Source organism: Canis lupus, chromosome 20 (genome assembly GCF_011100685.1).
Source record: "Canis lupus familiaris isolate Mischka breed German Shepherd chromosome 20, alternate assembly UU_Cfam_GSD_1.0, whole genome shotgun sequence".
In the NCBI taxonomy this organism is placed as follows: Eukaryota; Metazoa; Chordata; class Mammalia; order Carnivora; family Canidae; genus Canis; species Canis lupus.
The window spans coordinates 14,482,261-14,496,489 of NC_049241.1; the positions used below are offsets into that span (position 1 = coordinate 14,482,261).

The 14,229-nt window shown below is 37.1% G+C and overlaps 1 protein-coding gene and 1 long non-coding RNA gene across 24 annotated transcripts in view; one reads left to right on the forward strand and one right to left on the reverse strand.

Annotated features, from left to right (window-relative positions):
- CNTN4 (contactin 4) overlaps positions 1–14,229 on the reverse strand; it is a 916,127-nt gene that overhangs the window by 69,289 nt on the left and 832,609 nt on the right. For all 13 annotated transcript variants that reach the window (XM_038565823.1, XM_038565822.1, XM_038565816.1 and 10 more), the window contains one exon: positions 3,099–3,226. In XM_038565823.1, the coding sequence (XP_038421751.1) occupies positions 3,099–3,226 (128 nt within the window). The remainder of the gene's footprint in view (positions 1–3,098; positions 3,227–14,229) is intronic.
- The window catches only part of LOC102153282, a 172,003-nt gene that overhangs the window by 23,936 nt on the left and 133,838 nt on the right, over positions 1–14,229 (forward strand). The gene's annotated exons all lie outside the window — the stretch shown is intronic.

Here is a 14,229-nt window from a genome sequence, read left to right on the forward strand (position 1 = left end):
CTAATCTTCATATCTCATCCTTATGATTTTGCATATCCTCTCATAATAATAATACATATTTAATATTTTTCTTTATACTGATGTACTTCTGTACTTAAATATGTTTTAAAAGGAGATTACTTAGGGACGACTGGGTGGCTCAGCAGTTAAGCATCTGCCTTCAGCTCAGGGCATGATCCTAGAGTCCCGGGATGGAGTCCTACATCGGGCTCCCTGCATGGAGCCTGCTTCTCCTTCTGCTTATGTCTCGGTCTCTCTCTCTGTCTCTCATGAATAAATAAATAAAATCTTAAAAATAAATAAATAAATAAATAAATAAATAAATAAATAAATAAATAAATAAATAAAGTTTATTTAAATCATTGCCATGTATAGAAAATGAGAATTTTCCTAATACACATTGTAAGAAGCAAATAAATTACTAAAATTAAGAAAAAAACAGTTAAATTATGAACTACCAAAATCTCTTATTCCATACTTGGATAATCACCATCTACATTTTACCAGAAGTCTAATAATAAAGCATTTAATCTCTTAAAATAGGTTGAAGTTCCTACCTTAGCTACATATCTCTTAAAATAGGTTGAAGTTCCTATCCTTAGCTACATTTATCCATCCACTTAAAACTTGGGGTGAACATGGCATATTTCATAATTGGTGTATGGCAAGTTGTTTGCCATCATTCAGTACAAGACAAGTTGCAGAGAATCATCTAGATGGTTGATCCTGGGACTGGTTGTACTGCTGGGATATGAGCTCTGATGGGAATTAGAGGATATTCCTTTCTGTCCACTATCTTTTAAAAATTATTTATTTATTTATTTATTTATTTATTTATTTATTTATTTATTTGAGTAAGAGAGCATGCATGAAAGAGGGGTAGGTGAGTATGTGGGCAGGGGGCAGAGGAAGAAGAGAGGGAGAATCCCAAACAGGATCCACACTCAGCTCAGTGCAGAGCCCTCCCTATGTGAGGCTCTATCCCACATCCCTGAGATCACAATCTGAGCTGAATCAAGACTTGGCCACTTAAGCGACTGAACCACACAGGTGCCCCTCTGTCTACTATTTTGAGAGCTATGGAAATCAAGGCTTATGAAAAGGATGCTGATCAAACACAGGGCAGAACTTGTAACTACATGTAAAAATATCCCACTGTCAGCAACATAGAAAAGCAAAAAACGGTTTCTAGGCTTAGGTGTTTGTAATCTTTCACACTCTCAGGCATTTTTTTGTGGCAGGCTCACTCCTCTTTGTTTATTACTGTAATAGAGTTGGTGGTGGCAACTTCATAAATGTTCGTATCAGTAAGATTTAGAATGTCTGTATAGCCATTTTACTAAAATATAACCAATAACAACAAAACAACTACTAATATTCCCTAAGTGCCAGGCACTGTGCTAAACACTTAACATGGGTTATCATGGTCATCAGAACAACCCTAAGAAGTTGGCATGCTATTATCCCCACACAGGTTAATTATGTAGTCCAAGGTCACAAGCTAGTGAGAGAAATGAGATTCAAAGCCAGATCTTTCTGCCTCTAAGGTCAGTCTCTTAATCATTACTTAGGGCTGGTGCCTAGTATTCTCTTCTATTTCCATAACTAGCAAATAATCTATAATTAGGTACCAGTTCTGCCATTAACCAGCTCTGAAACCTTGGGATTTCTTCCGGTGCTAGCTGATCATTGCTTCGTTTTGCAGGTGAGAAAGCCATACATTAGCAAAGACTTCTGGTTGAAATTTTGATTTTAAAATATTATCTAACCTCTTTTTTTTCCTCTGCCTTGTGAAATAGAAAGAGCATATAGTCCTATGCCCATGCTACTGCTCTGAATGATTCATTAACAGACTGAAATAGTGGAGTTAACCTAAATACAGATTTATTTCTGACTCTTGGCCTTCCAGTTTTTTAATATGCATAGATATTTATAATAAAAAGGCTTACCCAAATGGTAGTATTTTTCTACCTTCCAATGACCCCCAAATATGCAATTAGGTAATTTTTGGCTTTCTCCTTTAAAATGAAATTGAGATAGATAAAATAGATAGGTGGTGTTTATTTTTCTTAGGCTATCTTACTTCACAGAGGGAGCTACAAATTGGCAAGAAGGAAATAATATGATGTGACCAATCTCTATCAGTTATAGGAAAATATCTATTTTATAAAAATCTATTATAGAAAAATAAAGCTGAATTTAAAAGATTTCCTGGTGTAGTAAACAGAATCAAGCAGAATGCACAATCAGGATTTCTGGGTTAATATCCTTTTCTCCACTCCTGGTGACCTTGAGAAAGTCACCAACCTGAGTCTTATCTTCCTCAGTCAGATCATCCATTGCCAAGATCCCTTCAACTCAAAAATTCTATGACTTGATAAGAGAGAAAGTAATAGAAATGCAAATAAAATGTAAATTAAAATCTCATCCTTTGCAATTTAGTACTTTCAACCCATCCCATCAACCTGGTGTTAGAACAGACTCACATCATGTGCTGGCTAAGGGCAATAAAGGAATTTCTGTCTTATACTATAAAGCACCCAGACTAAGGCATGTGGAAAATTTTATTTCCTTAAAACTGAAAAGGTTGGCAGGGTGACTAAAGCAAAGCACAGAGGTGATCAAATCCCTTTATTGGTGTAATAATCCATATCCATATCTCTGACTAACCAGGGCAGCTCTTTTAAAAATAGCCAATGTCACTGTTTAAACAATGTTTTCTAAAAATAGTATTCGAGTCATGGGTTTTTAATTTGTTAGCACAGTGTTCCTAGGCATGAATTTCAAATCTACAGAGACTTGAAAGAAATTTAATTAAAGGATTGAAGATAACATTAGTTACAATAGTATAATAGATACAATGGCTGTAATTCTCAAAATTGTATTGGATGATTCTGAAATAAGATAGCCTTTCAATCATATTCATTACCAACAGTTCTCTAAGAATCATTAATCATATAATGTTTGGCATGATGTATTAATTTAGCAATACAGTGATATCTCTACATATTAATATGAATTATGCCACTTCTATAGATTGCATTATTAGAAATAAGGACATGTATATCAATGTATGTGTTCTCTGGGTTAGTCATTACCTTTTACTACCAAGTTTCCAGTACTGCTAGCAGTTCCAAAATGGTTAGTAGCTATACAGGTATAACTTCCAGCATCTGACTTTGTCACATTGACAATTCTGAGGCTTCCATCTTCAGAAATGGTAATTCTGAAATTAAAACAAATACACCAAAATGGTAAGTTTATCACATATAACTAATTGAAAATGGTATCTCTCATTCTGTCATCCTTCAAAGTATAAATCATGGTTATATTACCAACAGTCTCATCTTTATTTAGGGCATTTGTCTGTATACACATAATTATAATTAGGACGTGTAACTTATTTAGGACTTTTAACACTTTTCTTGCTAAAATGGTCTCAACATTCTGTTGGCATAAATATTGGAAATACTAATAGATTGTAACCATCCTCTGTCTTTGGTGGCTCTAACCAGATTATGCATTGTTGATCACCATTGATCTTAACACTGCTGAGTATGAGAAAAAAGTCTCTTGGCTCACCACTTGACAAATTTTCATCAAAGATTTTTTTAAATTTATTTATTCATGAGAGACACAGAGAGAGGCAGAGACATAGGTAGAGGGCGAAGAAGCAGGATTCATGCAAGGGGCCCGATGTGGGACTTGATTCTGGGACTCCAGGATCACACCCTGAGCAGAAGACAGACACTCAACTACTAAGCCACCCAGGCATCCCAGAAGATGTTTTCTTCTAGACTGGTGACTTAAATTAAATTAGTGATTACTAAGTATATTTATTTCTGACATATGTCAGATAATACATTTTTAATGAGATACAAGAAGTGAATTAAAAAAATTAAAATATCCTGTGACATAGTATGACTTTGGCAGAATAGCAAATGTGGATGGCATATCTCAGGGCCCATAATTAGGGATAAGTATCTACTACTTAGATAGTAGTAAGGAAACACTTGCACTGACAGACACGAAACTGGAATGGGAGGATTCCTGAGGACCCTGTTTTCAACATGACTATAGCAGAAGAGGAAGGTATAGAGATGAGTAGGATGTGAGCCTGGCTTGGACACCAGACAGAGAAATAAAAAATGTACCCAGATGGATCATTTAGGATTATTGTCTGCTGAACCTCTGCTATATCCTTTATATTTACCCACCTCATTCTCTGTCTTCTGCTCTCCCCTTCTCACCTGGCCTATCAGGTACCCCACCTGGCCTCTCTGTAACCCACTGTCCTCAATAAATTCTGTTCTAGAACCTACCAGGCCTGATCGATCTGATCTTTGCCTTTCTCTTGCCTACTTGATTTCATTCAAATCTTCTACCCTCCAATGGACTGGAGTTACACTGGCCTTCTGCAAGTCCCTATAGTGTTGGGACACATTTCCACTTCAGGGCCTTTCTATCTGCTCTTCTGTCTGCCCTGACATCAGGACACAGCTACCATCTTCTCACCTTCTCAGGACCTCACCTTGGAGGCAGTGTTTTTCTTATGACTCATGTTTTTATTTTTTTATTTTAATTTTTTTATGACTCATATTTTTAAAGTGGGTTTTTAATTTTGTTATTCTCTTTTCTTGCAGCCATTTTATTTTTTCCTATCAAACACAATCTAGAAGTTCTGCTTAATTCTTAGGTCTCTTACCACATGGTGTATGAGCTTTTCTGAGGACACAGACTGTGTTTATCTTATTACTTAATCTCCAGGAACTAGTACCTAGATGACATATAGTTGATGCCCTGTAAGTATCTGCTAAATGACTGAGTGAATAAGTAAATAAATATCCTAAGAGAAAAATCAATAACATGCTTTAGGAATTCAGAGTGGCTAAACCACTGAGCACTAGTGATAGTCTTAACAGAATATTTCACAAATATTTGAAACAAGGGGTCTAGGGTGGTCATAGCTTTGCTTAATAGAATTTTTGGGTAATCATTTTAAAACCACAGGTGAAAATTTAAATATGCTGTTTTGCAAATGCTGTATATACTTTCCATGAAGGCTCTTTGGGATGGAGAAGCTGTAGAAATCTGTAGGATTTCCTGATGACTCATTCCAGATTCTTTGACTCAGGCTGATGAGAAGGTATGAAGTTGTAAGAACTCTACAAAGGGTATTAGAGTCAGAGGGATGGGTGTTCAAATTCCTGTTCTGTTAGCTCCAGCTGTGTGGTCAGAGGCAATCTGCTTAACTTTCTAAGTTTTAGTTTCCTCATCTATGAAATTGAGCTAACAATACCAATTGGGTAAGTTGTTAGTAAGAATCAGGTAAGATAAGGTCAGTGAGATTTCTAGCACATTTCCTGGTATTTATTAGGTAGTAGTTTTGTTGTTGCTATTTTTTCATCTTTAAAACTGTGTCCTCTTATTTAGTTATTTGTGCACTATGGGGACAATTGGACAACATTCTCTGAACATAGTTTCTCTTAATATAGTAATTAAATCAGTCTACTTTTTACTCTCCAACTATTGCGTCTGACAATCTGAGCTCAATACACAGATTAACTGAGTCCTCCCAAATAAGTACATAAGATGCATACAAGGAGGTTCTTTGCTCATTCACACCATAATACACATATAACAGTTGCTCAATAAAGACCATGTGATACCCTGTTAGCCCAAGAGCAGATGTACTGATAAAAATAGCACGGTGATTAAATCCTAATTCCCTTAATAATCTCAAAAATAATTTTAGAGGAGTTAATCATATTCTTATTTATAAAATAATTCTCTGGAAATTGTAAAATGTTGGCATATGAAAACCTAGTAAGGAAGGTGACATTTGTGTTTTGTAAATGGAGTGATTTTCCGTGAGGTAATATAGGTTTGGGGTATATTAAATACTAAGAGGTGAACTGACTCTTTCAAAGCACAAAGACCTTTTAATAGTTTATACCATTTAAAGTGGTATTGTAATTTCCAAAATCTAAAGCCATTACCTGTATCATACTGTTTAATACCAACAGGATATGAATAAGGAAACAAGTAATGGGTTTGTCATCAGATGACCGCTATTAGCCTTGACTCTGATACTTGCTATGACCTGGCCTAATTACTTCTGCCCTAAGGCAGGATTTCTCAGCCTTGGCACTACTGACATTTTGCACCATATAATTCTTGTCATGTGAGGGTATTTAACAGCATCTCTGTCCCTTGCACACTGGATTCCATTAATTCTGCCTCTCTTCCCAAGTTGTGACAATCAAAAATATCTCCAAATATGGCCAAATGTTTCCTGGTGGCAAAATCATCCACAGTAGAGAGCTACTGGTCTACATCAGTTTTTATTCTTTTAATCTCACTGATGATTATCTTCTACATTGAGATAAGACAGGTGAAAGGTTCTTTTGATTGTAAAGTGCTGTATAAATGTTTTTCTTATTTCCCACTGTCATTCCCATTCCTGTATCTTTAATGATGGTATATACATTGCACAAAAGGCACTCAAAATATTGTTGCTACCCTGCTGTGGGACCCAGCTAGCTCTACACAATCTCCCTCAAGGCTCTCCTTGCCCCTTACCCTCAAAGCTTCCTTACCCAATTTCCTTTAAGCTTTGTGAAATGACAGGGTAATTTTACAAACTGTTGTACTACGGATTTTTAAGATTTCAGTGCCTGCCATTGGTTAAGTGTTTTAATCTTCCCATTTTTAATTTTTTTTTTAACAAAGAGATAAGAGCTAGGGCTCCAAGCCTCGAATTTCAGACAATAGAAAAGGTGAGTGAGGGAGATAATCTGTAAAAGTTTTAGCAGCTGTCATTAAATTACATCACATTGCTGTTTATTTTTCCTAGGTACAATCCAATGTTATACATGGGGCTTTGTGAAATCCAACCAATTTCTTTTCCAAACAATATAATGAACTGATTAAGAACATAAACTCTGGGGGTGCCTGGGGGCTCAGTTGTTTGGGTGTCCAACTCTTGGTTTTAGCTCAGGTCATGATCTCAGGGTTGTGAGACTGAGTCCTCTGTTAGGCTCCACACTTGGCAGGGAATCTGTCTACCTCTGTCTGCCCCTCCCCTTGCTGATATGCTCTCTCTCTCTCAAATAAATAAATGAATCTTAAAAAAAAAAAAAAAAGGAACAAACTCTGGAACTATACTATCTAGCCACAAATCAGACTTGTGCCACTTATAACCTGTGTGAGTAATATCTTTGCATGTAAATTTCCTTATTTGAGATAATGGAATAATAAAAGTAACTATATCTCACAAGGTATTGTAAAGATATGCACTGCTGAGACCAGTGCCTAGCACATGAAAGTCACAATATAAGTGCATTAGCCAAATATTCTATTAACTAAAGTTCTGTATCCTCCTAAATCTATTATTTTAGATATTAATAAAAGACTCTCTTAAGGTTAAGACTACTACCAAGTAGTTTTGCCCGTCTGAAATCCTATTACACATTATTATGCTTAATGAAGCATATGGGTAACATTAAGTAGTTATAGAAGCAGGATGAAAAATTGGACTCATTTATTCATAGCTACTAAATACCTCCTGTACACCAGGCTTACACAAAACAGAACGACCTTCAATAATTACATACCTAGAAATGACGTCAGTGTGTTATGTATCATACATAATGCATACATTTCTATAAATGCATATTAGAAAGGGCATTATTTTTGCCTGTGGGGAATCTATTTCTCATGCTATTTCTAGAATAAAGAAAGGCAAGGACCAAGACCTGGCCAATCAGGAGATTCGATTCCCCTGTCTGCAGTGATTGGTTTAGGGGTAGGCATGCTACCAAAACCAGGAACTATTTGAGGAAACAATCTCTTTCTATTTATTATCACATTTGGAGATGGAAATCTAGAACTGCTAGCAGTTGTCGTACTTTCCATAGAAAGCATGCCTTAAAGAAACTAATCAAAAACAAGCAGAGCCCAGGAGACAGAAGAGAACTATGATCTCTTTGAGCCTGTTTCTGTCCATGGCTAAGCCAGCAGTCTCCTTTGGATGCCTCAGTTACATAAGGCAATGATTTAAGATACTAGAGATTTAGTTTTAATCTCTTGGAACTGGAAGAGCCCAATATTTTAGAGAAATTAGTGAACATGGGATGCCTGGGTGGCTCAGCAGTTGAGTGTCTGCCATTGACTCAGGGAGTGATCCCAGGGTCTGGGATCGAGTCCCACATCGGGCTCCTGCAGAGAGCCTGCTTCTCCCTCTGCCTGAGTCTCTGCCTCTCTCTCTCTCTCTCTCATGAATAAATCTTAAAAAAAAAAAATCTTAAAAAAAAAAAGAAAGAAATTAGTGAACTTGTTCAGGAGATAGAGGTAGTGAAAGTGGAGAGGAGACATGAGTCCTCCACATAATTCTTTGATGGCTACCTCTAAAGAACTCAAAAGACTGATTAACTCAATTACAGAGGAATGACTATGGATTTATGGGTCTGAAAAAGTGACCTGATCTTCCTTTATACACAGCTGTGCCATATACTTTTGGCTATTTATTTCTATTGATTAAAGGCCAAGTTTACAATGACTTGTTGCTTTGAATTTATGGGATTTTTGTAGGTGAGGAATTATTATAAAGCTAGCATTTATCCTTGGGGTGCTAATTTTGACTAACTCAAGGAACTTTTGAAATATAACTCAACACTATTATTTAGATACTTGCTTCATTTCATTTTGGAGTCAGTCCCAACTTAGAAAAAGTTGTTCAACCAATATTTCTACATTCACTTTTTCCCATGAACCTAGTGCCTGAATCCCATTGAAGTATACTTGTATTTTCACATTTGTTTCTTAATGAGATTTCAAAGTTTCCATTTCATTTTAGTTTTTCTGTTTCAGACTGTTGACTGACCTGTAGCTATTAGCTTGATATTGAACTTTGAGCTCCTTCTAATACTCATGAATAGTGATCGAGTTAGATAAAAGGAATTGAAAATGTAAATCTGTTCTTGGCTTAGAATAGGTTAGCTCTGACCTACCTGTAGGCTCTTTTTAAATCATTGATATTATCAGAGAAGAGTCAAAAATGATAAAGCAGCAAGTAGTAAAAATAAAGGTGTGACATAGGACTTAATTTCTCCCACATGAAAAAAAGGTCATCTAATTCACAACATAGTAAATTGCCCATTGCATACAGAAGCAGTTATTCCTCCATTTCATTTAGAGATTTCAGATCCATAGAGGATAGGAACCTATCTGGAATTACGAGATAAATTGAATCTTTCTTTCTTAATATGAGGCTCTGGGTTATAGCCATTGAAGAGCTGACCTTGTCAGTCCTATTAATCAAAACCAGTCTGGGGACACTGGACCTTTAAAAATGCTGATCTTTCTTCTTTGGGGGCTTTAGGAACAGATGACAAAAGCTGCCAACTCCACAATATTCTATCACCCTAAAGAGAAGGGTTATCCCTATGATTCTGTGAGCAGTTCTGCATGGAAGCCCAACTACAGGTGACAGAAGTAGTGCATCCTCACCTGTCTGGAAACACTTCCCTTATAAGTAAGACTCTATGGAGTACACTTTAGAAACCATCCTTAGAAACCAGTACACTTTTTAAAAAAAAGATTTTATTTATTTATTCATGAGACAGAGAGAGAGAGAGAGAGAGAGAGAGAGAGAGAGAGAGAGAGGCAGAGGGAGAAACAAGCCCCATGCAAGGAGCCCGACATGGGACTCAATCCTGGGACTCCAGGATCATGCCCTGGGCTGAAAGAGGCACTAAACCTCTGAGCCACCCAGGCTGCCCAGAAACCAGTACACTTTTAAACCACCTTTAATAGTGTTAGATCAGGGACAACATAAATCACTTTAAAAACCTCAAAGGGTCCTAACAGGCTTCTCCTTTCTCTTATACCTGAGGAGTTCCAGAAAACATGCTTGCCATTTAACAGCCTGAACATGAAAGCATAGATTTATGTATTACAAAAGAGGTTAACACTCCTGGAGGCCTAAAATATATTCTAAAACTTCAGACATGGTTAATCTAAGTACTGCTACTTCTCAACTCAAGCACACTGGCAGCATGGTACAGATGTCACAGGACTCGTGACCCCAGAGGCAACCAGTGATGTACTAGAATGAGGGCAATTAAGTCAGACTCCCCAAACCAGGGGTCACTCTACCTTATGAGATACTACACAAGGTGAGGCACGTGTTAACCAGGCCCTTATAAAATCAGAGGAAGGACTGCCTAGCTACAAATGTGTACACTTTATTCTGCATTGAGTTGTCTTCTAATGCAAATAATTGGAAGATTTCATGTAAAAACTCATTCCTGGCTAGTTGTGACAAATGGGAAAATAGGATAGTATCATAACACAGCCCTGTAGGGCACCAATCAGCTGGAGAGGAGAAGCAATACCTCCTTTAAGCAGCCAGTAGACTTTCTAGCTCCTACCCTGGCTCCAAGAGCTTATCAATGTCTCTACCCTATTCCTGTGGGCTTTTGAGATCATTTTAGATGGTTTTTAACCATTAATCTGTGCTGAGTAAATGGAACACGGCTTCTCGGTAGCCTTTAGGCTATGGGCCACATTTTCCTTCCTCCTGGATTCTCCCCACCTCAGGCATACCTCACTAAGAGACCATAGCAATGGAATAGGAAGGGGAACAGGAACTAGGGAACAGCCCTAGTTTTCTAAGGCTGCCATAACAAGGTGCCACAAACTGGATAGCTTAAAACAGCAAGAATTTATTATTCAGTAGTTCTGGAGACTGGAAATCTGAAGTCAAAGTGCTGGAAGAATTCGTTGTTTTTGGAGTCTCAGAGGGAGAATGTTTCTTTGCCTTTCTCTTAACTTCTGGTAACAATCATTGGTCCTTGGTTTATAGACACATCACTTGAATTCTTGTTTCTATCATCACATAGTGTTTTTCCTATGTGTCTCTTGACATTGTCTTCCCTCTGTGCACATGTCTTTATCCAAGTTTCCCTCTTCTTAGAAGGACACCAGTAACTGAATTAGGGCCCACCTGAATCTAGTTTGACTTCATCCAAATTCAATTACAAGTCTCATGATTGTTGTTCCGGGTTGATCTAGCAGCTTCAAAGCCTACTTTCCAGTCCTTAGAGAATGGGGAAGGGGCATAATGCAGAGGAATGGGTCTGATTCCACAGGCCTGGCACCATTGATGATGCTCATCAATAACCTTTCCTTCTTCGTGGGGCCAGGTCCTGTGTTCCAAAAGTAGTTACATTTTAAAAAACTGGAAATTATTGCTCTTTAGGTGGTATATTAACAATCAAATGTGGAGTATGAAGGAATGTTCTGGTGTGGTAATGGATAATGTATTAAACTATAAAAAGTCTTGGGATGCCTGCGTGGCTCAATGGTTGAGCTTCTGCCTTTGGCTCAAGGTGCAATCTCAGGATCTGGGATTGAGTCCCACATCGAGCTCCTTGCGGGGAGTCTGCTTCTCCCTCTGCCTGTGTCTCTGCCTCTCTCTCTTTCTCTTTCTGTGTCGCTCATGAAAAAATAAATAAAATCTTTAAAAATAATAAGAATAAAGTATAAAAAGTCCAACAGGAAAACAAAATTAGGGCCTACTTGCAATTTTTTTTTCTTCCTTTCTAATTTGTTGGATTAAAGTAGATCTTCCATTCAATCCTTTCTTGGCTGTCATTACTGTGGCCAATTAATATTTATTTTGATATTAATATTATAGCCAAAATTAGATAGAGGAGGCCTATACCAAAATGGCAACATACAGTTTTCTAAGTACTTCTTTATGGAAGCCGAAGCTGAGAAAGACAGTGTCTTTACTTGTCCTTCAGGCAATAGCAATACAACACAGTCTTAGAATACAACACCAATGAAATAGTCAAAATTTTGAAGGAGTGGAGAAGTGGCAATGAAGAGACAAAGACTTGTATATTCAACCTATCAACTTCAGAATTAGCCTGTGACCAATAGAGGCATAGACATTTAGACTTGGTAGAGTCTAAGTCTAATAGTCAAAGCTATTCCTGGCTTTGTGCCAGTTGAGAACTAAGAAAAGCCTAGAAGAGGAACTGGCATTGTTGTGCTGTAAGCAATGGCAAAAAAACAAAACAAAACAAACACCAAAACTCTGCTCTTAAGGAAAAACAAACAAACAAACAAACAAACCAAACACTTGCTTTGGTTTGAATTTGGTTATTTACTTAACAAAATTCAAAGTCATTTTTGCTTTGGTAATTGTTAACTATATGTGTCAGCTTGACTGAGCTAAGGGATGTTCAAATAGCTGGTAAAAAATTATTTCTCTGAGTCTTGAAGGTGTTGCTGAAAGAGCTTAGCATTGGAGTTGGTAGACTAAGTAAAGAAGATTGCCCTCACCAATGCTGATGAATATCATCCAGTCCTGTGAGGGCTTGCAGAGAGTGAAAAGAAGGAAGGGTGAATTCGCTTTCTCTGAACTAGGATACCCATCTTCTCTGGCTTTGGATGGTAGCGTCCCTGGTTCTTGGACCTTTGCACTCAGGTTACGAGTTACACTCATCTAACTCCATTGGTTTACACACCCTGGGAATCACTCTAAATCATACCACTGGCTTTCCTAGATCTTCAGCTTGCAGACAGCACATCATGGGACTTCTGGGCCTCTACAGTCATATGAGTATTCCTATAATAAATATTTTCTTATATATTCTGTTGGTTCTTTCTCAGGAGAACCCTGGCCAATATAGTTTTTAACTGTGATTTGCCGGAGTTTACATATTGAAATTTGAAAGATACATGGAAATTCTCAGCCTAATTGGAGAGATGGGATTATCCTGATTTATAGAAAGAAAGATTGCTTTGTGGTAATGTGCAGTTTATAAAGAGTCAATTGAGAGCACTAAAAGATGGCTTTTCTGCCCATCTTGAGAAAAGATGATGTTTCCGATTACAAATTTAAATGAAGGTCAGTGGGAAGATACTTACTTCAAGGGCAGTTTCAGGCCAACCTGTCATTGATCTTTCTGTATAGTGTCTGCGGCAGCAATAGACATTGCTATTGACCAGACACCTTGGTGACAAAGTTCCCTTAGAGATAATTTGCTTTCTGTCGTAAGATTTGAGTTTAATAAACCACTGAACAACCTGTGTATTTCAGTCTGCTTGAAGAACAACCAGCAGTTCAGAGCCTATTGCCCTTGCCTCCAGCACTGTTCAAAAGAGAAAATAACTTGTGTTTGCTTAACCTGGTTTGATCCAAGTCTAACTTCTTCTGAACAATAGTTTTAAAAGCTCTGTAAAATAACCTGGAAGGGATCCTCTCAGGTACAGATGAGTATTTAGATCGCAGAGTTAAAATACCGGGGTTAATTATAACTACTCTTCATGACACAATGCATGGATAAGTGTAGGAAATAGTTTTCTTGGGCAGATATAACTTTGAAGTTTTATTTATTGACATTGTAAGCAAAAAAACACCAAAAACATGTTTTGGGAAGAAAGAAATAAAGGACATGTTTGTCTGAAATTTGTTTCTTAAATTGCTACCTTTAATTTATGCAGGATCTCTGTGTCTCCATTAATACAAGATTTAGGATTCCTTTCTTCCAGAAATTTATGACCTGAGATAATTTCAATATAAATCTATGGGGCACTGTGAAGATGAATGGGGTAGGGACAGGAAAGCAATACCATATTTTACTCTCTACATCTCTATGTTTTGATCAAGGCATCATAATAAGTAATATTACTTGTGTAATGAGAAAAATCTTATTATTAAACTCGAAGGTACTCAAAATATTTTATATAACAACATCTTAGGACACTAGAATAGCTAGTAAAAGAATAATTCAATAGCAAAGTTAAACTGTTTTTAGAAATAATTGGAAATGAAGAAGCAGAGATGGACCAGTAGACCTAAAGACCTGGAGGGATGGCTATAAATACTCAAAGCTGAGTGTTGGGCATGGCAAGGTGCTGAGGAAGTTTATCAAGCACCTAAAATATACTATTGGGTACTCTTGTATGCTTGCACTTGTTATCACATTTAAACCATACAGCAATCTCGAGAAGCATTATTATCCCAATTTTTCAGATGAGAAAAATGAAATCCGGAAAGTAAATTAAAATGTCCAAGGGCAATGTGGTCAATAAAGAATGAAGTTTCAAGGTTAGATCTCACTACAAAGTCTGCACTCTTTCTACCATGCCATCCTGTGGTGTTGAAGGATATAAGAAAGAAAGAAAACAAGAAGCAAAACCCATTAAACCCAC